This window comes from Emys orbicularis, chromosome 10, assembly GCF_028017835.1.
Source record: "Emys orbicularis isolate rEmyOrb1 chromosome 10, rEmyOrb1.hap1, whole genome shotgun sequence".
Lineage (NCBI taxonomy): Eukaryota > Metazoa > Chordata > Testudines > Emydidae > Emys > Emys orbicularis.
This window is the reverse complement of record NC_088692.1, coordinates 64,193,964-64,219,142: the sequence shown is the minus strand read 5'-3', so window position 1 is coordinate 64,219,142 and position 25,179 is coordinate 64,193,964. Positions and strand designations below refer to the sequence as shown.

General features: G+C 42.7%; 1 protein-coding gene across 1 annotated transcript in view; it reads left to right on the top strand.

Annotated features, from left to right (window-relative positions):
- The first annotated feature begins 2,594 nt into the window (after positions 1-2,594).
- Positions 2,595-25,179, top strand: part of CGNL1 (cingulin like 1) — a 77,676-nt gene continuing 55,091 nt past the window's right edge. Inside the window, exons 1-7 of the mRNA XM_065412298.1 lie at positions 2,595-4,181; positions 5,640-5,734; positions 7,795-7,888; positions 12,523-12,624; positions 13,650-13,798; positions 14,419-14,554; positions 15,997-16,209. Coding sequence (XP_065268370.1) covers positions 2,595-4,181; positions 5,640-5,734; positions 7,795-7,888; positions 12,523-12,624; positions 13,650-13,798; positions 14,419-14,554; positions 15,997-16,209 — 2,376 coding nt within the window. The remainder of the gene's footprint in view (positions 4,182-5,639; positions 5,735-7,794; positions 7,889-12,522; positions 12,625-13,649; positions 13,799-14,418; positions 14,555-15,996; positions 16,210-25,179) is intronic.

Genomic DNA, 25,179 nt, shown 5'->3' with positions numbered 1-25,179 from the left:
CAAAATATACTTTTGATGCCCTCTGCTGGACTCTTTCCAATTTTTCCGCATCCTTCTTGTAGTGTGGGGCCCAAAACTGGACACGGTACTCCAGATGAGGCCTCACCAATGCCGAATAGAGGTGAATGATCACGTCCCTCGATCTGCTGGCAATGCCCCTACTTATACAGCCCAAAATGCCGTTAGCCTTCTTGGCAACAAGGGCACACTGTTGACTCATATTCAGCTGCTTTTCCACTGTAACCCCTAGGTCCTTTTCTGCAGAACTGCTGCCTAGCCATTCGGTCCCTAGTCTGTTTTCATAATGTAATAAAATTAATAATGTAATGATAAATAATAATGTAATAATAAATAGTGTGTAATAAGCATGTCATAAAAAAACCAAATTATTTCCAAGATCACTGCTTCTATCATTTATGCTCAGGTAAGGGAGAAAATCCCTGGAAATAGTCATTTTTAGGAGAGGGTTTGCAAGATTTGATATTTTCGTGAAAGGGGTTCACAGGTTGTTAAAGTTTGGGAACCACTGCAATACAATCACATCCCCTGAGTCAACACAGTTAGTTGGCAAAATGGCAATCTTTTGCTAAAAATTATGTAAGGTTCATCACACCTGTAAGACACTAGTTCAAGAAATATGAAATCCTCTCTTTTCCTCCTTGCACATCGGAGTGTTCTCAACACTTCTAGGTTATGGTTTGGAGATCTGGAAATCTCTGGTGAGATGCTGCCATGAAATGTGTGATCGATAAAAAGGGGGCAAAAATATGCAGAAAATAAATACATTAAGAGTTTGTTTTTTCAGAATTTTCAGTGAGGTCTCTCCAGTGGATCTATCACCGTAAATTATTTGTATTTGTGGAATGAATGTCAAACTTTAAGTATCTCATTGAAAGGTAAAAGCATTTTACTTTTTAGGTACTTTGGCAGACCACAGGCCAAATCCAAAGCACCAGATGCTTTTGAATGGACCCTTAAATCTTTTTATTTGCTTATGATGATGATGATTGTGGTGTGAAAAATGTTTCTCTGGAATCTGGACCTTAACTATACCTTGACCAAGAAATTTGGACCTTGACAAACAGTAATTGACTACCCCGGTCCAGAGTATGAAGCAGTGGGCTAGGAGTAAAGGAACATCAGTTCTAGTCCTTATCTGCCATTTATTTGCTTTGAGACCTTGTGTAAACCATTTTATTTTCTGTGCTTCATTTTCTCTGTATTTAAATTGTTCCTTCCACCAGCTCTACAGAGGGAAACGTTATGTAAATGATCGGTGTTCTTATTTCTTATTAGTAAAAATAAGTATTGTGATTTTTGGTCGGCATGTACGTTGTGACGGGTTGGATCACAGAAACCCCCTGGGGGCTGCCAACTGATGTGCCAAGACTACTTCTGCCCCTGCTTTCCTGCCCTGGCAGCTTGGGACTTCAGTGCCCTGTCTGGTTTGAGCCAGACCCGCTAGCCTGCTGCAAACCCAGACCCAGGTCTGAACCACATCCCCTAACAGCTGTAGGCTTAATTGAAAGCAGCTTAAGAAGTGTTCCTGTCTTTAATACTCAGATGCCCAACTCCCAATTGGGTCCAAACCCCAACTAAATCTGTTTTACCCTGTATAAAGCTTATACAGGGTAAACTCATAAATTGTTTGCCCTCTATAACACTGATAGACATGCACAGCTGTTTGCCCCCCCCCCTCAGGTATTAATACATACTCTAGGTTAATTAATAAGTAAAAAGTGATTTTACTAAATACAGAAAGTAGGATTTAAGTGGTTCCAAGTAGTAACAGACAGAACAAAGTGAATTACCAAGCAAAATAAAACAAAACACGCAAGTCTAACCTAATACAGTAATAAAACTGAATACAGATAAAATGTCACCCTCAGAGATGTTTCAATATGTTTCTTTCACAGACTGGATGCCTTCCTAGCCTGGGCACAATCTTTCCCCTGGTATAGCCCTTGTTCCAGCTCAGGGGGTAGCTAGGGGATTTCTTATGATTGCAGCCTCCTTTGTTCTGTTCCACCCCCTTATATAGCTTTGGCACAAGGCGGGAATCTTTTGTCTCTCTGGGTCCCCCACCCACACTTCTAAATGGAAAAGCACCAGGTTAAAGATGGATTCCAGTTCAGGTGATGTGATCACATGTCACTGTAAGACTTCATTACCCACTTGCCAGCACACAGACATACAGGAAGACTTACAAGTAAAACAGAGCCATCTACAGACAATTGTCCTGGTTAATGGGAGCCATCAAGATTCCAAACCACCATTAATGGCCCACACTTTGCATAATTACAATAGGCCCTCGGAGTTATATTCCATATTTCTAGTTTCAGATACAAGAATGATACATTCATACAAATAGGATGAACACTCTCAGTAGATTATAAGCTTTGTAATGATACCTTACAAGAGACCTTTTGCATGAAGCATATTCCAGTTACATTATAGTCACACTCATTAGTATATTTTCATAAAATCATAGAGTGCAACGTCACATACGTTTTCTCTAATTAAATAACCAAACTTAATCAAAATTAAATCTTATCTGTATGTCCTTTTTTCATAGCTGAAAACCTGTGTTAATCATGGAGCCATATTGTGCTGGTTTCAAGCATGTGCAACGGGACTGTGGAGTTCATCTCAAGCTTGCAAATGATGAGACACACAAAGCTAGAAATACACAACACTCCAAGCCTGGATCTTATGGTGTCAGTATTAGGGTCCAAGGAATTGATGGTCATCCCTACATAGTGCTAAACAACACAGAGGGGTGTTTGTCAGAAAACCCATCTTTATCTGAAAATGGGCTGCAGGTTGCATCTCAGACAATTAATAGGTCAGCTCCAAACTCCAATACTGCTCTTAAATTGGGGGAGAAAAATAGTGAAGAAATAAAGTTTCCTGGAACACAGTCCACACAGCCCAGTATGTTTAAAAGCCTAAAGCAAACCAATATCAATGAAGGAGAGAATGGAGTCTCAGATTCTAAATATGGAACATTAAAACCCTCCAATTTGTTGAACTTTCAAAGGCATCCTGAGCTTTTACAGCCTTATGATCCAGAAAAAAATAACTTGAACTTGGATAGCTACCAATCTTCTGTGTGCAATAAGTCTAAATCTCTTGCAGCTGAAGGCAAGATTGAAACAAAGCCTTGGACGACTTCATCTAAAGTAGTGACCCTACAGAAAACCCCACAGCTTGTGGAGTCAGCCAAATCAAATGTGAAAACAATTCATTTGAACAGGTCCATAGCAGTGGAAGACCAAAATAAGCATGTGTCCAAGTGCCCCAGTGTTACTAGCACTCCAAATGAAGTGCATGTATTCGAGTCCCTTTCATCTAGTGGAGGATCCCCACATGTTAGCCCAACTGGCCAACCAGAAACAAGGAAAAGTAGACCAGATGTTCTTTCTTTCGGCAGACAAGATTCAGCTGGATCAGTATTGGATGGGTCACGAAGATCATCATCTTCATCAACCACTCCAACTTCTGCAAATTCCTTGTATAAGTTTTTACTTGATGACCAAGAATATGCTATCTATGCAGACAATGTTAATCGACATGAAAACAGAAGGTATATCCCATTTTTGCCTGGAACAGGCCGTGATATTGACACTGGCTCAATTCCTGCAGTTGATCAACTAATTGAAAAGTTTGATAGGAAAATTGGTCCACAGAGAAGAGGTAGATCAGGAAAAAGGAACAGAATTCACCCAGATGATCGTAAAAGATCAAGAAGTGTTGACAGTGTACTGTCTTTAGGCCTGGAGGTGAATTCAGATTACTTAGATGAGTTTAGTAAAAATTTGGGTAAATCAACTGAGCACTTGCTAAGGCCATCAAAAATTTGCCTTCAGAAACAATTATCTCTTGAACAAAAGTTGCCTTCCCCTGATACACAAGTTGCTGCTCAAACTGTCAGCAAACTGCAACCGACTGCTCAAGACATTCAGAACAACCATTACAATTCATTGCAATATCATAAAGAAAATAAAGTTAATGGAGCGAGTTTGATGTTTAGGTCATCCACACTTCCAGTACAGAATAAAAAAGAGGAAGTTAAAACAGTAACTTCTACTCTCTTGGTGCCAAATCGAATTACAATCCCGCCCGACCCAGGAACAAAGAAGATCTTAGTAAAAACATTTTCTTCTGCCCCAAATACACAGGTAACTTTTCAATATGAAACATGTTGTCTCTTAAGTTACCTGCACTGTGTAAGTCAAAGCTGTCTGGTGTACACTGTATAAAATGCACATTTTTTATGGGTCAAATCCTGCAGTTTATCGTTAGACCAAACTCCCATGGTGTTTAGTGGAAGTTTGACCTCAGGAAGAGCTGCAGGATGGGTTTCAATAACAGTAAATGTAAATAGTTATTCTCTGGGTGAGGCTGTAGAAAGCCAAGTTTAAGGAACAGAGTCACATTCCTGTTTGGAGGAGGGAGAAGGGTGGGAATTAGGAGTGTTATTGTAAAAGAAATGTGTTATTGATGCCTAAAACATACTCACTGCAGCAAATAACAACATTAAGGAAAAGGTCCAAATGTGCATATTTTTAAACAGGTGTCTCTCCTGTCTGCTGAATTGTAGTACGCTTGTTTCTCTCAATGGCCCCAAAGAAGTACTTGGTAATTTTAAGTAGTAAGATTTATAGTAAGATCAGTGACATTTTTTACGACTATCAGAGTAAGAACAAGCACACTGTATCTTTCACTTATAAGGACTGATCTGAAACCCACTGAAGTCAATGGGAAAACTCCCATTGACTTCAGTGAGCATTGGCTCATACCCTCAATGAACTTCTTCTCTGGTAAAATTGCTACAGTAGAATATCAGAGTTACAAACTGACCAGTCAGCCACACACATCATTTGGAACCAGAAGTATATAATCAGCAGCAGTGACCCAAAAAAAAAAAAAGCTTCTCAAAGTCAGGCTGCCGCTTGTTCAGGGAAAGCCCCTAGCGGTCCGGGCCGGTTTGTTTACCTGCGTCCGCAGGTTCGGCTGATCGCGGCTCCCACTGGCCGTGGTTCGCTGCTCCAGGTCAATGGGGGCTGCAGGAAGCGGTGCAGGCCAAGGGATGTGCTGGCCGCCCTTCCCGCAGCCCCCATTGGTCTGGAGCGGCGAACCGCGGCCAGTGGGAGCCGCGATCGGCCAAACCTGCGGACACAGCAGGTAAACAAACCGGCCTGGACTGCCAGGGGCTTTCCCTGAACAAGCGGCGGACCGGCTTTGAGAAGCACTGCTGTACAGTACTGTGTTAGACGTAAACTTCTAAAATATAAAGAGAAAGTAGTTTGTTTTTTTTAAAAGGTTTCAGAAGATATGGAAACTGTTTCTGTGCTTGTTTCATTTAAATGAAGATGGTTAAAGGCAGCATTTTTATTCTGCATAGTAAAGTTTCAAAGCTGTTTTAAATCCAGTGTTCAGTTGTAAACTTTTGAAAGAACCATAACGTTTTGTTCAGAGTTACGAACATTTCAGAGTTATGAACAACTTCTGTTCCTGAGATGTTGTAACTCTGAGGTTCTACTATATATAGAATGGAGAATTTCAAAGCTGAAGCAAAAGTGGGAAGCAAATCATTGAAAGAGTCTGTATTTTGATATCCAGCCTTGTGTTTTTAGGCAACTCCTGATCTGTTAAAGGGCCAGCAAGACCTTACGCAACAAACAAATGAGGAGACAGCTAAGCAGATCCTTTACAATTACCTTAAGGAAGGGTTAGTAAACTTCATTAACTTTTATAGTAGAAATTGGAGATTGTACCAGCTTGACGATCTTTATTTAATTTTTTGGGAGAGGTTATTTGGTTGTTTGAAGTATGTACCTGTAATCTTCTGGATGTTTTTCAGATTCCTAATCCCCATAGCAGTCTGTTCCTATGTGTTTTATATTCAACATAAAATATCGTGATGCACAGAGAACAATTAAATAGCAGCATATGGTAGCTGAAAAATTACCGTGGAGACTTCACCCTTAATATGAATATATAACAAAAAGATATTTATTTAAAAACAACTTTTAAAATTTCTGTAAATATAGTTCTATACGTATCCAATGCAGACGTCTTTGATTTGTTATGCAGAGTTAGTTGCTACTGGGACCACTGTCTTAGTAAAACACTACCTTGTATTGGATGGATGGATGATGTATCCTTCTTTCTTAAAGAAGTTATAAATTAAGTACACTATTGTTAAAATTAAACTGTAAACCAAAAAGGATAGATTAATTAAAAATTATACTACTTCACTATTCTGAAGCTCAGCAATGTCCTTGAAGGTGTGATAAAGTTCCTCCTCTATCTTGGTGGGTCCTGCGCTTATTGGCGGATTTTCTTGCCTCAGAGATTCACCATGTGGGTTGGGGAACAGCCCAGAGACCTTCCCCTCTGGAAGAACCCACAGTCCAGGTCAATTGGGAGGTTTGGGGGGAACCCAGACCCGCCCTCTACTCCGGGTTCCAGCCCAGGGCCCTGTGGACTGCAGCTGTCTATAGTGCCTCCTGTAACAGCTGCATGACAGCTACAACTCCCTGGGCTACTTCCCCATGGCCTCCTCCAAACACCTTCCTTATTCTCACCACAGGACCTTCCTCCTGGTGTCTGATAACGCTTGTGCTCCTCAGTCCTCCAGCAACACACCCTCTCACTCCCAGCTCCTCGCGCCTCTTGCTCCCAGCTCCTCACACTCACACCACAAACTGAAGTGAGCTCCTTTTAAAACCCAGGTGCCCTGATTAGCCTGCCTTAATTGATTCTAGCAGCTTCTTCTTAATTGGCTCCAGGTGTTCTAATTAGCCTGCCTGCCTTAACTGGTTCTAGCAGGTTCCTGATTACTCTAGTGCAGCCCCTTCTCTGGTCACTCAGGGAACAGAAAACTACTCATCCAGTGACCAGTATATTTGCCCTCTACCAGACTCCTGTACCCCACTGGTCTGGGTCTGTCACAAAGGATCTGAAAATTCCCATCTAATCAGAACTTGTATGCTGTATATTGTTCAGGATCAGATTAAATATACTTTTTAAAAAATTAAAAATAAATTTGTGGGTTGGTTAATTTAAAAAAAACACCAAGTGTATCTCCTGTGGTGTCAAAGTTCAGAAAACATTTAAAAGCACAACACATGAATTGAGCAGCACAGAAACTATTTCTAAATTGGTGTATAAAAAGTGGACTGTACACCTAAAAGTCTGAGGTAAGTTCCCCTTGTCCTTTGCATCAAGTGCCTTCTCCAGGTGAAAGATTGTCACATTTTTTTTGATGTTGTATATTCTGAAAGTAACCAATTAAAAAAAAAAGGGCGGGGGGACAGAGAATTTCTAACCCACACAATATACTTAACATTTCTATGCACTCCACCCCTCAAGCCTCTTAGGCTATTGATTTAGCAGAGTTTCTGGTAGCTGTGATATCACAGAATGAGGGTGTTGTGACAATTGGGACATAGCAGGCAGGACTATGAGGGACCTAAACTTTATTGTGTTAAAAGTTTCAGGCAGCTTGTTCAATAACTTATGTGCAGAACACCCATCATTGCTATACTGGCCTTCAGCTCAGAATTGTAATAAAAGAGTCAAGTAATTTTCCAGAAAATATTTGCAATTAAAATTTTTTAATAATTTATTTAAAGTCTTCGTGGAATAGTAGTTTAAAATTTATTTTTAATTTGCTCCTAATTGATTTTATTATAATTTGCATGCTTGAGGTTTATTCCAGCCAGAGCAAAATAGTTGGTGTCCTAAATCATTGCATTGTTTACTTACATTGTGTCCATGTTTCAGAAGCACTGATAATGATGATGCCACAAAGAGGAAGGTCAACTTGGTTTTTGAGAAGATCCAGACTTTAAAGTCAAGAGCTGCTGGAAGTGCACAAGTAAATAATCAAATCACTTTTGTTTGTGTGTTTCATAGCTATAAAATAGTAAAGTACAGAACTGCGTATCATTGTCTAAAACCGTTTACATGGTTTGTAAAAGGAGACTAGGGTGTGCGTAATACACACAGTAGATGAGTTTGAAAAGATGCAAAAAAAGCTACAAGCTGGATTTGTATACTGTGGCCCTGATCCAGCAAAGCACTTTAAGCATGTGAATAGCTTCATTGACTTCAGTGGGACTACTTGTGCTTAAGGTTAAGCACGTGCTTAAGTAATTTGCTGGACTGGGGTCTCTGTGAAAGTTTACATACATTTTTAAATGTAAGAGTAGAGGAATCTGCCATGTAGGACATCCCTAAGTACATTTTGCAGTTGTGTGTCGGAGACCCAAATTAAGGAGTAACTAGGGTTGCCGACTGTCTAATCACACAAACCCAAACACCCTTGCCCTGCTCCTTCCCTGAGGCCCTGCCCCACCTCTTCTCTGAGGCCACACCCCACTCACTCCATCTCTTCTCCCTCCCCCCCTCCCCCATCACTCGCTTTCCCGACCCTCACTCACTTTCACCAGGCTGGGGCAGGGGGTTGGGGTAGAGGAGGGGGTGTGGACTCTGGGCTGGGGGGTGGGACCAAGGGTTTCAGAGTGTTGGAGGGGGCTCCGGGCTGAGCCTGGGGCAGAGGGTTGGGGTGCAGGAGGGGGTGCGGGGTTCAAGCTCTGAGAGGGAGTTTGGGTGATGGAGGGGGCTCAGGGTTGGGGCAGGGGATTGGGGTGTGGGAGGGGGCGAGGGGTGCGGGCTCTGGGAGGAAGTTTGGGTGTGGGGAGGGGGCTCCGGGCTGGAGGTTGGGGTGCGGGAGGGGATGAGGGGTGCAGGCTCGGGCTGGGAGGTGCTTACCTCGGGCAGCGATGCAGCAGGGCTAAGGCAGGCTCCCTGCCTGCCCTGGCCCCACGCCACTCCCAGAAGCGGCTGGCACGTCACTGCGGCCCCAGGGAGGGGGTCAGGCGGCTCCACGTGCTGCCAGCGCCCACAAGCGCTGTCCCCACAGCTCCCATTAGCCACAGTTCCCGGTCACTGGGAGCTGCAGTCGGCACTGGGGGCGGGGGCAGTGTGTGGAGCTGCCTGCCCCCCTCCCCTGGGACTGCAGGAACATGCCAGCCACTTTTGGTAGCGGTGCGGAGCCAGGGCATGCAGGGAGCCTGCCTTAGCTCCGTGGTGCCTCTGAATTTGCAGTGCAGTAGCCTCTGGGATATAGGGCGTGATTCCGGGAGACTCCCGGTGAAACCGGGAGGGTTGGCAACCCTAGTAACATTAGGATACCTCACTACTGTCTGAAGGTTATGTTGTCAATACCACTGTGGGTCAGTGCCGGGTTTACAATGGCGCCAGTGGCCCATGCTCAGAAGGGGCCCTGGCCTGCTCCGCTTGCACAGCATCCCGAGACCCCGCCAGCCTGCTGGCTCCACACTGCCAATCACTTGCTCCTCAGGCCGAGGGCTCCTCTCTACCCCGTGGCCCCACCCCCCTGTTCCTCTCTGCCCCCTGTCTGGACCCCAGTGCATAGGGTTACCATATTTCCACAAGCAAAAAAGAGGACACTGGGGGGGGGGGGGGGGAGGAGCCCTGCTCTAGCCCTGCCCCTGCCCCACCCCCATCCACTCCCTCCCACTTCCCACCCCCTGATTGCCCCCCCCTCAGAACTCCCAACCCCCCCCCGCTCCTTGTCCCCTGACTGCCCCCTCCTGGGACCCCTGCCACTAACTGCCCCCCTAGGACCCCACCGCTTATCTAAGCTGCCCTGCTTCTTGTCCCCTGACTGCCCCCTCCTGAGAACACCCTACGACCCTACCTGTCCCCTGACTGCCCCACCCCATATTCACACCCCCACCCCATATTCACACCCCCGCCCCCAGACAGACCTCCGGGGACTCCCATGCCCTATCCAACTGCTCCCCGCCCCCGACAGGACCCCCAGAACTCCTGACCCATCCAACCCCCTCTGCTACCTGCCTGCCTCGACCCCTCTCCACACCCCTGCCCCCTGACAGCCCCCCCAGAACCCCAAACCCATCTAACCCCCCCTGCTCCCTGTCCCTGACTGTCCCAACCCCTCTCCACACCCTTGCACCCCTGACAGCCCCCCCCCAAACTCCCGACCCATCCAACCCCCCCTCCCTGTCCCCTGACCAGGGCCGGCTTTAAAGAGCCCAGGAATCGGGCTGCGCTCCGGCCGGGGTTGCGGGGCTTGGGGCCGGGCCGGAGGTGCTCGGCCGGCGCTGCTGGGGCCCGAGCCGGGCCGGCGCTGCTGGGGCCCGAGCCGGGCCGGGTCCGGGCCTGCGCTGTTGGGGCCCGAGCCGGGCCGGCGCTGCTGGGGCCTGAGCCGGGCCGGGTCCGGGCTGGGGGTGCTGGGGCCCGAGCTGGGCCGGAGCCACTGGGGCAGCCGGGCGCCGCTCGGCCCGGACCGGAGGGAGCCGCTCGGCCAGGGCCACGCCTCCCCGGAGCTCTCCTCCTCGCGCCCCCCCGCCTCAGCTTACCTGCTGCTGCCTCCCACCTGCCCCTGCTTCTTCAGACTTCCCGCGAAGATCTGATTCGCGGGAAGCAGGGGAGGGGGAGGAGCAGGGGGGAGGAGCGTTCAGGGGAGAGGAGGAGGGGGAAGACAGCTGCGGGCCGGACAGCGTGGTAAGGCTGCAGGGGATGGGGGGAGCCGGGAAGGGGCTTTGGGTGCCCAGCGGCGCTTGGCCGCAGCTTTTCTATCTATAAATAGCCGACCGGGGGAAATCCCGGACATTTTTAGATTTTTAAAAATCCCCCCCGGACGGCTATTTATAGACCGAAAAGCCGGACATGTCCGGGGAAATCTGGACATATGGTAGCCCTACCAGTGCGCCTCCGGCTCCGGGCAGTCTCTGCTTCCCACCATCTGTGGGGCCCCACCTGTCTCCCCGGAGCTGAGCCGCCTGGGACTGGTGCAGAAGCCTGGCCAGTCTCAGCCAGGTGGTGGGGAATGACAATGTGGGGCTTGGCTGGGGCCCCTCCAGGCAAGTGGGTCCTGAGGGAGCCTGGGTGGGGCAGGTGCCTCGTCCCTCCCCCCGGGCTGTGAGCCCAGGCTGCCGCGGTGTCTGCTGCGTACGAAGCTCAGTGTGTGTTAGCATTGGGTGGGGATTCTTCTGGGGGTCTGCGGGCGGGGGTGGTGGCTGTGCCCCAAGTCGGGCATAGGGGCACCAGTTTAATAATACTGCATAGGGCCCCATAAATCCTAAGGATGGCCCTGGTGGTAGGGCTGTGGGCAGAGGGGCGCTGGGCAAGGGTGGTGTTGTGCAGGATGCTGTGCATTTGTGGGGAGGTTGGGGGAGGTATTCGGCATAGTGGATCCAGGGGGGCTCTGGCCATAGGGAATCGTGGGGGGGGGTGTACCGGTGTTGGCCGTGGGTGCTGTGTGGCGCAGCATGGGCCCGCCCCCGAGGGGAAGGGGGGCCACTGTGTGTCTGGCAACTGCCGGTTTGTAAATAGTGTCCATGCCATGCCCATTGCCTCTGGCCAGCCCCTCGCTCTGGGGACTAACGTCCCCACGCCATGCTCCATTGCCTACATGGGGGCCCACAAATATGTTTAAAAGGTTAATCCGGCCCTGCTGTGGGTGGGTGTTTGTGATATACTGAAAGTATTTTCCAGTGGTTGTGGCTATATGGTGGAAGAGAGAGAGGAGACTTGTGTGAACTCTTAAAAGTAATTCCTGCTGATGTCTCATATGCATTGAAAGGTGATTGTGTTAAAGGAAAGATTGTTGTTTATTGCTGTTGAAAAGAATGTTGAATGTCCTCTCATTACAATGGCATGAATTGCTGTTTCTGCTGTGTGTTTTAAATATAGAATTTGTCTAGGATGTTGTTTAAAAGCAATAGTGCCGTAACATAATTTGACAGTTTGCATATTCAAAAAATAAATGTTACTATTACCTGCCAAGATATCAGTTGTGTTTTTTTAATTCTAAAAGAAACCTGAAAAAAGCCTATTTGCTACCATGTTATTGATCAGAGGACTGAATTTGAAGTACCTTATCAATTTATTTTATTTTAGATTATAGGGAATGAGATTGAAAATATAAAACACAAGTGAATACTAGACAGTATTTGGTCCTGCCATGCGGGCAGGGGACTGGACTCGATGACCTCTCGAGGTCCCTTCCAGTCCTAGAATCTATGAATTATAAAAAGTATCTGTCCAAAATCTGCCCTCAGAGCCATATACTCAACTCCCATTGATGTCTGTCAAAGGTGCACGAAGTAATCTGAGAGTGGAATTTTGCCTGAAGTATTAGTGGTTTATTCAATTGCTGTTCATTGGGTTTTAGTTTTTTAGAGCTATACAACACACACATGGTTCTTTTGAGATGTTTTCAATGCTACTGGAAATATGCCTTGAGCAAGCTGCAAGAAGTTGAACAAGAATTACATCCTATCTCAAACCATATTAAAACTGTCCCATGGTAACTTTCATAGTTCTGGCTAATTATAAAAAACAAATTATCACTATGTTTTTTATTAGTTCTGTCAGTGATTTAATTTAAGTTTTAAAAGGAAATCAAAAAAATAATATCTTGGACTTTTAGGATTAAACATCTCTGTTTATTTGTAGGTTTCTAATTCTTCAACTGAAGTCAAAGCATTGCTGGATCAAAAAACAGAGCTAAAGAGCAAGGTTGCAGAGCTACAGAAAAAGCTGGATCTAGAAATTAGGGTATTATATTTTGTTACTTACATTATAAAGAATAGAAGTAGTATTGCAAATGTGATGTTCTAAACAAGTGACAATCAACCTGATAAAGCTAACATTTTCTTTTATGTAAGATTTATGCTAAACTTCCCAGTAAACATTCTGTCCCTAAACTAATGACTGTGAATGCTTTGTGTGCTTATGTAATATGGGGCTTTGAATTTTGGAAGTTTTATGTGAAGAGAATATTGCTGGGGTTATGAGCTCAAGACTTAGAAGATTCTGTGGGTTTCTCATAATTCCTACATTTAAAAATAATCATTATTTATATATCAGTAAATATACAGTAAATCATACTAATATTCTCATATTAGTGAGTGGAATTTGCATAAGTGCTTAATATATCAGACAAGTGTGATCATTTTGCATCATATAGTTACACTTTTGCTTATATGGAAGATTCTTCTTTTTTTAAAGAGTGTGCTTTTCTAAAAATAATCTCTCCCCATTGTTTGCTTCACATAGCCCTTGGATGCCATGATGGAGAATTACATAAGTGAAACTTTCTTAAATAGCTGCAAAAGTAAAGCTTTAAAAAAATCTTTGTAACTATGGTGAGACATGTTTGGCATAGGAGATATACTGTATTAATTCATGTAGTTACTGATAAAACAGGTATAGCATTCGTTTTCAATCTGGAACTCGAAATGATTAAGTGCTAAAAAGCACTGAAGAGGCTATGGAGGCAATTTAGTTGTAATAGATTATAGTGTGCTTTAAGTCTGTGATAGCGATCCGTGTAGTGGAGACTGACTGGCTAATACTAAGACGCCTTTCCTTTTCATATTTCTAATAAGAGACCAGAAGCCATGCTTATCTTCTCCAATACAGGTCTTGTTATGAGATTTCATAGTCTAAGTAGTTTAATATTGTAATTGAAAAAGAATGAAGTATTGAAAGTGAATCTTTTCATACCTTTAAAAACAAGGCCTTTAATTTTGTTGTTAGCATTTTACCTCAGCTTAATACTTTCAATGTGTACAATTTAGAATCAGCAAAATGCCAAAGAAGAGAGAGACGCTACAAGAGCAACTCTGAAAGATCTACAACAGCAACTTGACAAAAGTGTACAAGAAAAAGATGCCTTAAAAAAGCGTCTAGGAGAAAGTGAGAAGGAACTCAGGCAAAACTTAGAGGAGTGAGTTTCTTGTAGAAAACCTTTGTGGAGTTTGTTCCTCTATTAAATACTGCAGATTAAATTTATCTATCACTCCCTCCCACCCTCTGCCCCCACCCCCCAAGTTTATGCTTAGAAGACACTAATCCAATACAATAGCAAGTAGTGCTACTTTTATTATTACCTGAAGTGTTTAAACTACTACCTCAAAACTGACCATCTGGGGGTATTTGAGGCAAAACTAAGATTTTAAAAAAAAATTTAATATTTGTTTTAATGCGGGTTGTACTTATACTGCATGGTCATCCAGTACAGGTAGGTTTTTTAAAACACAGAAATGCATGAGCACTACAGCCAACAGTGTTATCAATGAAAAACATTAAGTCTAAAATAAAGTTCAGTATTCCACATGTGCATATTTGCTGCATAAGAGAATATCCCATTTTTACCATTAGAGTGAAGACAAAGTCTCATTCTCCTCCTTTGTGTGGGGGATGACCAATATGCCCTGCACAGCTTCCACTATTATTGCCTCATTCGATCCCATCCCAGGCTGGGAGAGTGGGAGCAGAGTTTTATGGTACTTGAAAAACAATTTAACACCACTATAAACCTAAACATTTCTTTCCCCCCTTGATGAGACTTTTTCAAGTGAAGATGGAGCGGGAACAACACCAGACTGAAATCAGGGACCTTGAAGACCAGCTCTCTGAAATGCATGATGAATTGGATAATGCAAAGCATGCTGTGGATGGAGAGAAAGAGGTTTTGATAGAGGTTAGTAATAAAAAAAGCTCAAGAATAGTGTGCATGAGGATATCCTGAACAGTTGTATCTATGTCCCATTGAATGGGAGTTGTGGAAACAAGTATCTAATGTTAAAGATTGTCAGCTAGTAGATACTGGCTTCCCCTTTATATAGAGGACTCTGGGATGAGATATGAACTGCTTTGGTGTTTATCTTTCAACTTGTGGTCAGTGCTCTCTTTGTAGGACATGAAAGTACACTACTGAGACACAGCAGACTAAGAAAACATAGTAACTTTCATGTAAAGTATTTTGTTGCAGTTTTAAAAATCGTCCAAACAAATCTGCCAGAGTTCTCAATAGAAAAGACTCTGATGAGCAGAGAATGGCTTGAGTAAAACTCCTGGGAGCTAAAGATATCCTTCGTTTAACTGATTTGAAAAACACACATGCAATCTGTGGTGTGACAGATACAGCACAGTAATCTTTCAGGCCAATTATGTCCTTCATCATGGCTTTTATTTTCTGAGGATTTTAGCATTCAGCTTATAAGCTAGTTTTACGTTGATAGAAAAGAAAACAGAGAAACACCTACAGTCTGGGCTCCCACCTCAGCCCTGTAGTGCAGTGGTCTCCAAACTTTTTTGATCGCGCACCCCTATCAGTAAAAAAATTTTGAGCATGCACCCTCTGCCGCGCCGGCTCTACCATTTTTGCCAAAGCAAAAAAAAATAGGTGCTCGGACAAAGAAAAAAAAAAGCGCTCCTCCTGCCACGCACCCCCAAGGATCCTCTTGTGCACCCCACTTTGGAGACCACTGCTGTAGTGAATGAGTGTGGCACCTTCATTGAAGGATCTTAATTCATATTTGTAAAATGGTTAAAGCCTCAGATCACCCCTACAATGCAGATGAGTCTTATCCCAGTTTTACAGACTGGAGTAATGAGGGATACAGAATGGAATAAAAAGGTAAGTGTGACTCATCCAAAGTTACAGTGAGTCTGGGGCTGACCCAGGAACAGAGTTAAGCTCTATCTACTAGAGCACATTTCTTTTAATACAAGACTATAAAGCAAAGCTGACCACAGCAAAGCACATTGTCACATCGTTGCTTAAATATGCATGTAGATTAATAAATGAAAATGTTACTTTGGAGGTGGCCGTAACAAAAATATGTAAGAACAAAAACATGCAGGAGGAGTAGAAAAGAGATCTGGAGAGCAGTACCCAACCATCAACAAACATCTAGGAGATTTACTGTGCTCTGTGTGAACATTAGGAAGGCCTGCAAGAGAAGCAGCAGAGCCAGTTGAGATGACACAACTGAACCAAGGAGAAGATATTTTATATCATATCCTGTAACTGAAACACCGTAGTTGTATAGAAACTGATTATGCGCTTTCCAATATCCATTTGCTAGAACCAGATAAAAAAGAGGTGTTTTAATTTGAGGGTTTTCTAAATATTTTTAGGAGCTGATGCAAATGAAGCAGGATCTGCAAGAAATATTCATGACAAAAGAACAACAAGAAGAAATATTGAGAAAAAGAGAACGGGAACTGACTGCTCTAAAAGGAGCGTTGAAAGAAGAAGTATCTAACCATGACCTGGAGATAGATAAACTTAAAGAACAACATGACAAAGAACTTCAGAATCTAAGAGAGGCTCTAGAAGAAGCAAGAAAGGTGAGCTTAATGGTGACAATGCATCTTTGTGAGAAAAAATTAACCTATGCCAGGCTTTTTGGATTATATGCTTTCAAATCCAGCACTGACCTCAGCACAATAAATAGTTAACGTTTTGAGCTAGATCGGGGTGGCCAACCTGTGGCTCTGGAGCCACATGTGGCTCTTCAGAAGTTAATATGCGGCTCCTTGTATAGGCACCGAATCCGGGGCTGGAGCTACAGGCGCCAACTTTCCAGTGTGCCGGGGGGTGCTCACTGCTCAACCCCTGGCTCTGCCACAGGCCCTGAAGCTGCCATGCCCTCGCTCCTCCCCCTCCGTCCTGGAGCCTCCTGCGTGCCAGGAAACAGCTGATCCGGAGGTGTGGGGAGGGAGGGGGAGGCGCTGATCGGCGGGGCTGCCAGTGGGCGGGAGGTGCTGACCTATTACTGTGGCTCTTTGGCAATGTACATTGGTAAATTCCGTCTCCTTCTCAGGCTCAGGTTGGCCACCCCTGAGCTGGATCCTCAGCTGGTGTATATCAGTGTAACTTCACTAATTTCTGTGGAGCTATGCTGATTTACAATAGATGAAATTCTGACCCAAAGTCAAACAATTATTTACCACTTTCTTAATTTTGCTTCTCTGGAGACTGTGAAAGAGAGTGTATGACAGAAAGGTGTGGTAGACCCAATGGCATGACTGAAACACTGAGGGTTGCCTTTAGATTGTCAAATGCATCTTGCTCACCAAAGATGATAATAAGGTGGTCTTTCTGGATAGGACCAGGAGCCTTTCTGAGAAGTGTGAATCTGGTGCTGTTCTCCAGAGGGATCCTTCCAGAAGCTTGTCAGACTACAAAGCAACTGGGAGATTTTGTACGCTTTTTCTAAGTGTTTTCATAAAATTTGAATTTTGTTCTTACGGCAGGAGGCTGGTGGTGTCTCAGATATCCACTTCTTTCATTTTATGTCAAATGCGTCCATTAAGTTTGGGAGTTCCGAAATGAAACATATCATTGACCTTTCCCAAAATGGTACCACCCGCCCTGTGCATAGTATTGTGATCATAGTAGACAGGTAGACAGGAATCAGTTATGTTTAGGGAGTGGAGGGATTGCAAAATAGTTTTGCAGGCCCAATCAAAAATGCTCAGGTTAGCTCTGAACTACTCACCTGATCCACATACCTGTTGGTACTAGGTGATTGTGGGTATCTTGATATTACTGGACCAAAATATACTGAAAAATGAAAATAAAATTAGGCTTTTGAAAGAAGGCTCTGTTTTATGTCTAGTGTGAGGGGAAAAGACATTTATAGAAAACGTGAAAGGCATTGTATATTTGTTATTTCTGATACAAGTACAATTTATTTGAATGGTTTAAAAACTGAGATTTTTAGATGTTTACACACATCAGTTTATTTATAGAGTGCAGTACCTCTTGTTGAGTTTGTCTGGCTGACCAAATTTGTCATTTTCCTTTATCTGCATGCTCATATTGAGATATTTGCTTCACAGTGAGCTGCTTCAAGTAAATTAGTCTTTTTTAAAAAAAAAAAAAAGAGAGAGAGAACTGGAACTCTTAAAATCATTTTTTTTATTATACAATAATTGTTGTGACAGCTGAACCCCAATGAACCATCTTTCAAAGGTACTCCATAGTAATTTACTGTATTTCAGTTATGGGGCTGTAATTGCAAATGACAGGAAATGAATGAGTAGTCTGTTTGGTACAACAATAAAGCAGTCTGGGAAACCGCTCTATAACTGGGTTGCTGTGGCTAAGAGGTAGTTTATAAATAGCTATTCTTTACTTGCCTGGCATAGACTCTGATAGTTTAATCTGATGTACAAAAGTGAAACTCAATTCATTTTCATTGCTCTAAGGGCACCTCCTGCTCTGTCTTTTTACTTTCAGTGATTTTCTGTTATTTAACTAAAACAGTTTATCACAATGGTTACAAGCATTTTTATTCCTCAAATGATTAGCAAGCAAAAACCAGATGCAAAGAACATTTGACTAAGACCAGTTGTGGTATATTTGACAGATCATCTATCAGGAGACTATAACTTGCCTTTCGAGGGGGATAGACTCTGCTGTAATGGGTCATTTCCATATCTTGACTACTATTATCTTATATATGACTCAATTTATTAGTCTCACAACTATGTGGTGGATACACAACCGTCTACTATGAAAAGCATAGTTTATATAAGAGAAATTATGTTGACCTGTTTAAGTGTTGTTTGCATTATTAGAGCATGGAAAGATTTACATTGTAGGATAGGATACAGGAAGTTTACATTAAAGGCTGCTGAAAAGAGTCATTCTATTGTATGTAATGAATCAAGCAGATGTGTAAATATTGTAGGAATAGTTTACATATAGGAGGAAGGAATACTGGTATCTTGTACATGGGGCTACGTAGGCATCAGTGTGCATACAGGGTTGTTTGTTTTCGTGTTGCATCCCTGGCCTCACATTCCCTGTACCAAATAATGTTGTTTATAATTTGTCCTAGCCCTAAAAGGAACAGTTTTCCCTGCAAACAGGAAGGGATCTTTGTAGCAATCCTAGATCAATAGAAACGTGTCCACTCTTGGAGATACCAAGTGGATTGGCAGGTAGAGTACTGAGCTCTTACAATCAGGGGCGGCTCCAGGCACCAGCGCGTGCCGGGGCGGCAAGCTGCGGGGGGGTGGCCTGCCGGTCGCCGTGAGGTCCCGCAATTTCGGCGGCAGGTACGCCAAAGGCGCGGGACTGGCGGACCTCCCGCAGGCATGCCGCCGAAGGCGTGGGACCGGCGGACCTCCCGCAGGCATGCCGCCGAAAGCCGCCTGACTGCCGTGCTTGGGGCGACAAAATACATAGAGCCGCCCCTGCTTACAGTATGCATGACTAGCACACCACTTGTATGTCTTTCATACCAGGTTAGAACATAGCCAGGGTAATCTGATGGGAGTCCAGAGGCAGATGTCTGTCACATGTGCAGCTCTGTACATATGCTTACTGATTTGATGGTTGGTTTTGCCACAGATCATTGGTAAATCATGGTGTGATGATATTTAAGCATTGAATTAAGGTTTCCTTTCATGGTTTCTATATTAAGATCTTCTTTGTCTTTCCTGTAACAACCATCCTCCCTGACCTTTGTGTCCCATCATTGCTTTAGTTTTCATTTTGGTGTCCCTGATTGACAGTCACACTTGCCACAGAGAACATTATTTCACTTGTCAGTGAAATGCTCCCAGACTCTCAATAAGACAAAGAGAAGACACTGGTTTTCCATTTTACTTCTGCACTTCTATAGTACTTCTCCATCCAAGGGTAAATAGCGTTTTACACATACTAATTTAATGGCACCTCTCTAATGACAGTCAGGGATGTAGAAGTAAGGAATAAGAATCCCTTTGCCAGCCACTAAAATGCAGTCCTCTCTGCTGTGGAATGCAGTGTAGTGCAGAAGAACACTACACAGCAGTTTAAGGAAGAAGGTGGAGAATTTTGCCCAATAGATAACAATATCAGTGGGAGTTTAGGGAGGCAGCATATAATTATCTGAGTTGGAACTTGGTCAGCACAAGACAACATTGTGCTGACAACAACTTTTATGAAAAGTCCCATGGAAACTTTAATGATCACATGTTGGCAGGTCAAGTAAGTTTTATGACACTTTTTCAAAGACAGCACCTCCAGTGGGTTCCCCTTCCTTGTTATTTTTAACTGTTAAGCACCACCAGTGTGCTCAGTGCAGTAGGAATCACAGAAGAAGACAATAATCCCTGTTCAAAAGAGTTTACAATCTTACACAGAAAGAATACAAAAACAGAGTCCTTTTTTGGGTCTTTTTTAACTGAGTATTCTTTTTGGTAATGGGCGGGTGACAACTATTTCGTGAAATTATGGTAGCATTATACACTTCATTGGGGGAAAATGAGCTGCTGAGAATCATGTTAAAAAATCAGCTGCATGTGGATTCACAATGCCACAATCACCACTTTCTTGAAAACCTACTGTCCCTTAGAAGTGTCTCTAGTCTAGTCTAAGTACTGAGCAGGCCAGTTCCTGCCTACCTTGTGAGATCACTGTCTCTATTTAAGTTGAATAATGTAATGCTTGGTTTAAAAAGCAATTCCAGAGTTGCAATCTTCAGTTGTAATTGATGCATCCATGTTACCTTTGCCTTTGGAGAATGTTTTTCTAAAAATTCTGCACTAATTTATTTTCTGAGTCTTTAAAGCATAAAACATATGACTCTGTAATAGAATTTCATAATCTCCAAAGTGCATCACCATGAAACAAAGTTTTTGCACATGTAAAAATCTACTTAATGATCTTGGCAAGTCATTAGACAAAGTCTACAAGGTACAGATTATAGGATCAGTCTTTCTGTAAACACCCTGTGAAAATATAGAGTGTAATTTATTTATTTTTTGAGGCTCTCTTAACCTACTGTATGTTTTGTTGCCGGCATATTATCTGAAAGTAAGTCCAGTGCTTGTGTCTTATATGTCTGTCTGACAATGCCATCAGCGAGGTCCTTAAATCTTTTGTCAGTAGGGTAGCAGTGTCTGCTTACTTATTTTAAGGTGGCTCTTGTCTCAACAAATAGTTATGGCTCATCCTAGTTAAGTTTGGTACGATGGGGATGGAGAGGAAACTTATTCAACAAGCTACAGTACAAGCTTAGAACATTAGTTAATATTTTACTATATTCTTTGCGTCTACTTATGACCTTGACAAAACTGTTGGCGTAAACCAATCTGAGCATGTCAGGATACATAGCTAAGACGATAATATGACACTGAAATAACTATTTCTTGAGAGGTTAATTCTTTCTCTGATCTTGCTATTGTAACCATGTTAAATGCTCAGTATTAGGTCCTGTTTACATTACGAAATAAAATTGTTTGTTTAGTATGTTCTGTGTAACAAAGGTATTACGAACACAGGCACCTGAATGTTGGGCTGGAATCTTTTGTTCCTTTTCCCAGATGAAAATCCAAGTAGTTTTGAAAATGATATTGGGTATATAACACAAAACAGTGAAAGTGTTCCTGGCTAGAAAATATATTCAGCTGCCAGACAGGTGGTTTGATTTTATTTAAAACATTTGTTCTTCAGTTGTCCTATTTTGAGGTGGTCAATTACTAGAAAACAATTGATAAAGAGATTATAGTTGTTAATGGAGGGGAAAATACTGTATGATCTTGTACTTAGATATATGTGCTTACCTCCTGTAATGTAGTGAGGATTCAGGGTAGTTGCAGCACATACCACTCTGGGGTCAGAGATAAACATACCTTTAAAACTCTAGTTAATGACTGACTAAGAACCAGTAACCTCCAAAAGCACAGTAATATGTTAAAACAGCCAAGTTTCTTTTTGAAAAGAGGGGAATCGTAAATAAAAACAATGACAGTTAGAACTGTAATAGATTTGTCATGTAGTTATAACTGCCTGCCGTCACTACTTCTCTTGGGTTTGGTACTCTTAGTATTTCAATTTGCTTTCACCCAATCTTTCTGTTCCCCTTTACTGAAGTCTGGGTTTTTGTCATCTATCCAATAAAATTTTGCACTTGTTAGCGCTTTTCATCCCAAGATCTAACAGCACTTTATAAAGTTATGTGCAAGTTTAAATGATTTGCACAAAGTTGCAAAGTGGAAAAACAAGAGAATTGGGAATAGAAATAAAGTCACATTATTCCCAGTCATGAGCTTTAATGACTAGATGACACTGCCTCAATAATTAATCCTACTTTAGGGGGACTTGTTTTCACCGTAAATATACAGTGTTATAACTCAAGTGTTGCCCCTAACTTGAGTCCCATCCACACTTATACCTTTAACTTGAGTGTGGCTGTGCTTTTAACTCAATTTAGCTGGCCCTTCAAGGAGTACAGACTACAGCTTGTGTTAGCACAACTTGTCAGTTGCTAATACTTTCACTTTTTGCTGCTAATCCAATCACTTTGCAGTTCACATGTTTGTTCACCATGTGGCAACTCTCACTGAAGGTAGGCTAACTTGAGAGCAGTTAACTTTGCAGAACGATTTTCTGTCGGAAAATGCAGTTTCAGTAAAATCCAAAATTTTTCATGGGAAAATATTCTTTTTTCCACTGGGAAAATTGCAATGAAATTTCATTAAGGTGGGCTCACCCCAGATTGAATATTTTTTAACCCACCCAATACCATGAAACATTAAACTTCATTTTCCTATCACATTGTCTATGGGAGTTGTAGTTCTGGCCTCCATTCTCTCCTATTGGCCCGACACCTTGGAGGACTACATCTCCTATTAGGTAATCTGCTAATTAAATCTGACTGAGTTGTGTGATGCATTATGGGAGATATGGCCCAGCCAGGGAGCCAGGCCTATAGGAGAGAATAAGGGCATCAGACTCTCAAACTACAACTTCCATAAGGCAATGTGCCACAATGGGAAAATGCAGCTTAATGATTGAAGTGTTTTGAGTCAGCAAACTTAAATGAAACATTTCAATTCTGGGAAGGTCAAAATGTTGTGCGTATGCATTATGGTAGTCTTTAATTACATTATCACATACATTTTTATTCTACTTGACCTCTGCTTTATTCGATGCACAGAATGGATGGTACTCGGTGAACAGCTATTCCATATTTTTGTTTTCTTCTCATTGTTCATCGTGTGGTCCTAGGCTTTTTTTACTGCACGCAATTCAAACCGTGCTCTGAAGACAGAATTATTCATTTCCTCATGGGCTTTTTAATGGTGCTTATCACTATAGTATCTGAGTGTTTTACAAATGTGAATTAATTTGTAATTAATTATCTTCACAACACCCCTGGGAGGTGAGGGGGTGGTAGATGGGGAACTGAGGCACAGAGATTAAGGTCAAGAGTATCCACTAATTTTGGGTGCGCAATTTGGGACATGTAGGACCTGATTTTTCAGAGCACAGCTGCCAGTGAGCCTGGTGCCCACCCCAGTGCCCTGCAGCTCCATGGATATAAATTTTGTATCCACACAGGGCTCTACTTGCAGTAAAGTCTCAGTCCTGTGCCAAGTGAAGTCAGTGGTAAAATTACCAACACCTTCTAGGGAAGTACTATCAAGCCCTGTGTTTGTAACCTGGGTCATCCGGTGGGGCCTACTTGCCTAGGTCCAGGGACCACTCTAAATCTCTTTATTATGCAGGACAAAAGAAAAATAAACTATATGTTCTTAACAGTAACCTTTACTCAGGGCTTGTCTACATGCAGAGTTGTACCAATTTACCTCTTAATTAAACAGGTGGAAATGGGTGGGTGGACACGCTTATTTCAGTTTAAATTAAATGGATTAGGAACACGTTTAAACTAAACCAAAATAAGCCTTAAACTGAAATAAGCACCCACGCAGCCTTTTGTACTGGTTTAATTAAACCAATTTACATATACCAGTGCAAATTTATGTGTAGAAAAGGCCACAGTATTTTATAGTATATGTTTTCAGGGTAGAAGTGGGAGAGGGAATATTTATCTCTCCCTGAACATGTGCTGTGTGTCCAGAGGGAGCACAGCAGAAGCTTACCACGGTGTATGTTCCTGCCCTTTAAATATCCCTCATTTTCTGCAGGAAGTTAGTCTTTAATTTATTTTTTTAAAACAGGGATTTTGTGTTCATTTGGATGAACCTTGTAGGCAGGAATTTTCCCACAGGAGAATAGGACTTTTAAAGGGCAGTGCTGTCATCATGGAGTTCTGCTTATTGTGGAGCTGAGGCGCTTAAACGTAGCCTTAGGTGTCGTTGTTGTTTTTCAATAGGGAAACTTCATCACAATTGCACACATGCTGTATTCAATGGCATTTTAGAACCGGGTTGTTTTTAGCTGAGATACATACTATTGCAGTTCCATTCTAATTACCATGGACAGTAATTTGCAATAAAGAATTGTGCCTTTAAAGCCTCACATTCAAAATTCATATTAAAAACAATGAACTAGGCTCACATCTGCTCTTCACTTTATTTTGGCAGGGATATTTTCATTCTTCTTTATGTCTAATGTCAAGCCAGCCATTTAAAATCTGTAATTGCCCACAAAGCTGATTGGCTAATCCTCTAAACCATCTGTGGAAGGTTTGCAGTTTGACCTGATATTTCTCCAGAATTAAAGTGCATGGGAACGTTGTAAAGATTCCAGTGTTTTCGGTCTGTGCAAACAGATTATTTTCTTTGGGATGTGACCTTTTCTTGTCCTAAACTGATTTTTCACACTTGACCTTTCCTTTTCGAGTCTGATCACTTGTTCTGTGTATGATGGCTTGAATCCACTTACTCTAAACTACTGCCTTGTTTTGGAGGTTATATAAAATCATTCAGAACAACATACACGGTGTTTCATATTTAAAATAGATTAGTTTATAATTTTTTTCCTATTTGAGACGCAATATGTTAATATAATTGCCATGTTCTTTTGATAACAACATGCTTGTCAATGATTAAATTGAGTGTACAGTGATCCTCATTAGAGCTTCTGCAGTCATCTTATTATGTGCTATTAGTACTATTGAGTCAGAAAGCTAGATTCAGTCCTGGTGTTAGTGGATGTTTGCACTCAGACTGAATTTAGCTCTAAGGATTTAGAATAGGGGTTCAGTGTGTGTGTGTGTGTGTGTGTGTGTGTGTGTGTGAGAGAGAGAGAGCGTACGTGCGTGTGCAGCTGAGTTTGTGTAACAGCATTGCTACTGAGTTTGTGAGCTGCTAGTATAGCTGGGGAAAGAAGCTGCTTGCTTTAATTCTCCTTCCACATGGCAGAATGACAACATCATGAAAGCAGAGGCTATTGTTTCCCCTGTGAAATTTGAGCATCATTTTATACAATATTATTGTGCTTGGAAATATCCCCCTGACGCAGGTCTGTAAGAGTGTCCACATGTGTGATATTGAGTAAGGTGGCTAGGAAGACAAGGTTGCAGATAATGGCTCTCACTTCACATAGTGGTACACTTATTAGTTCCCCATTCA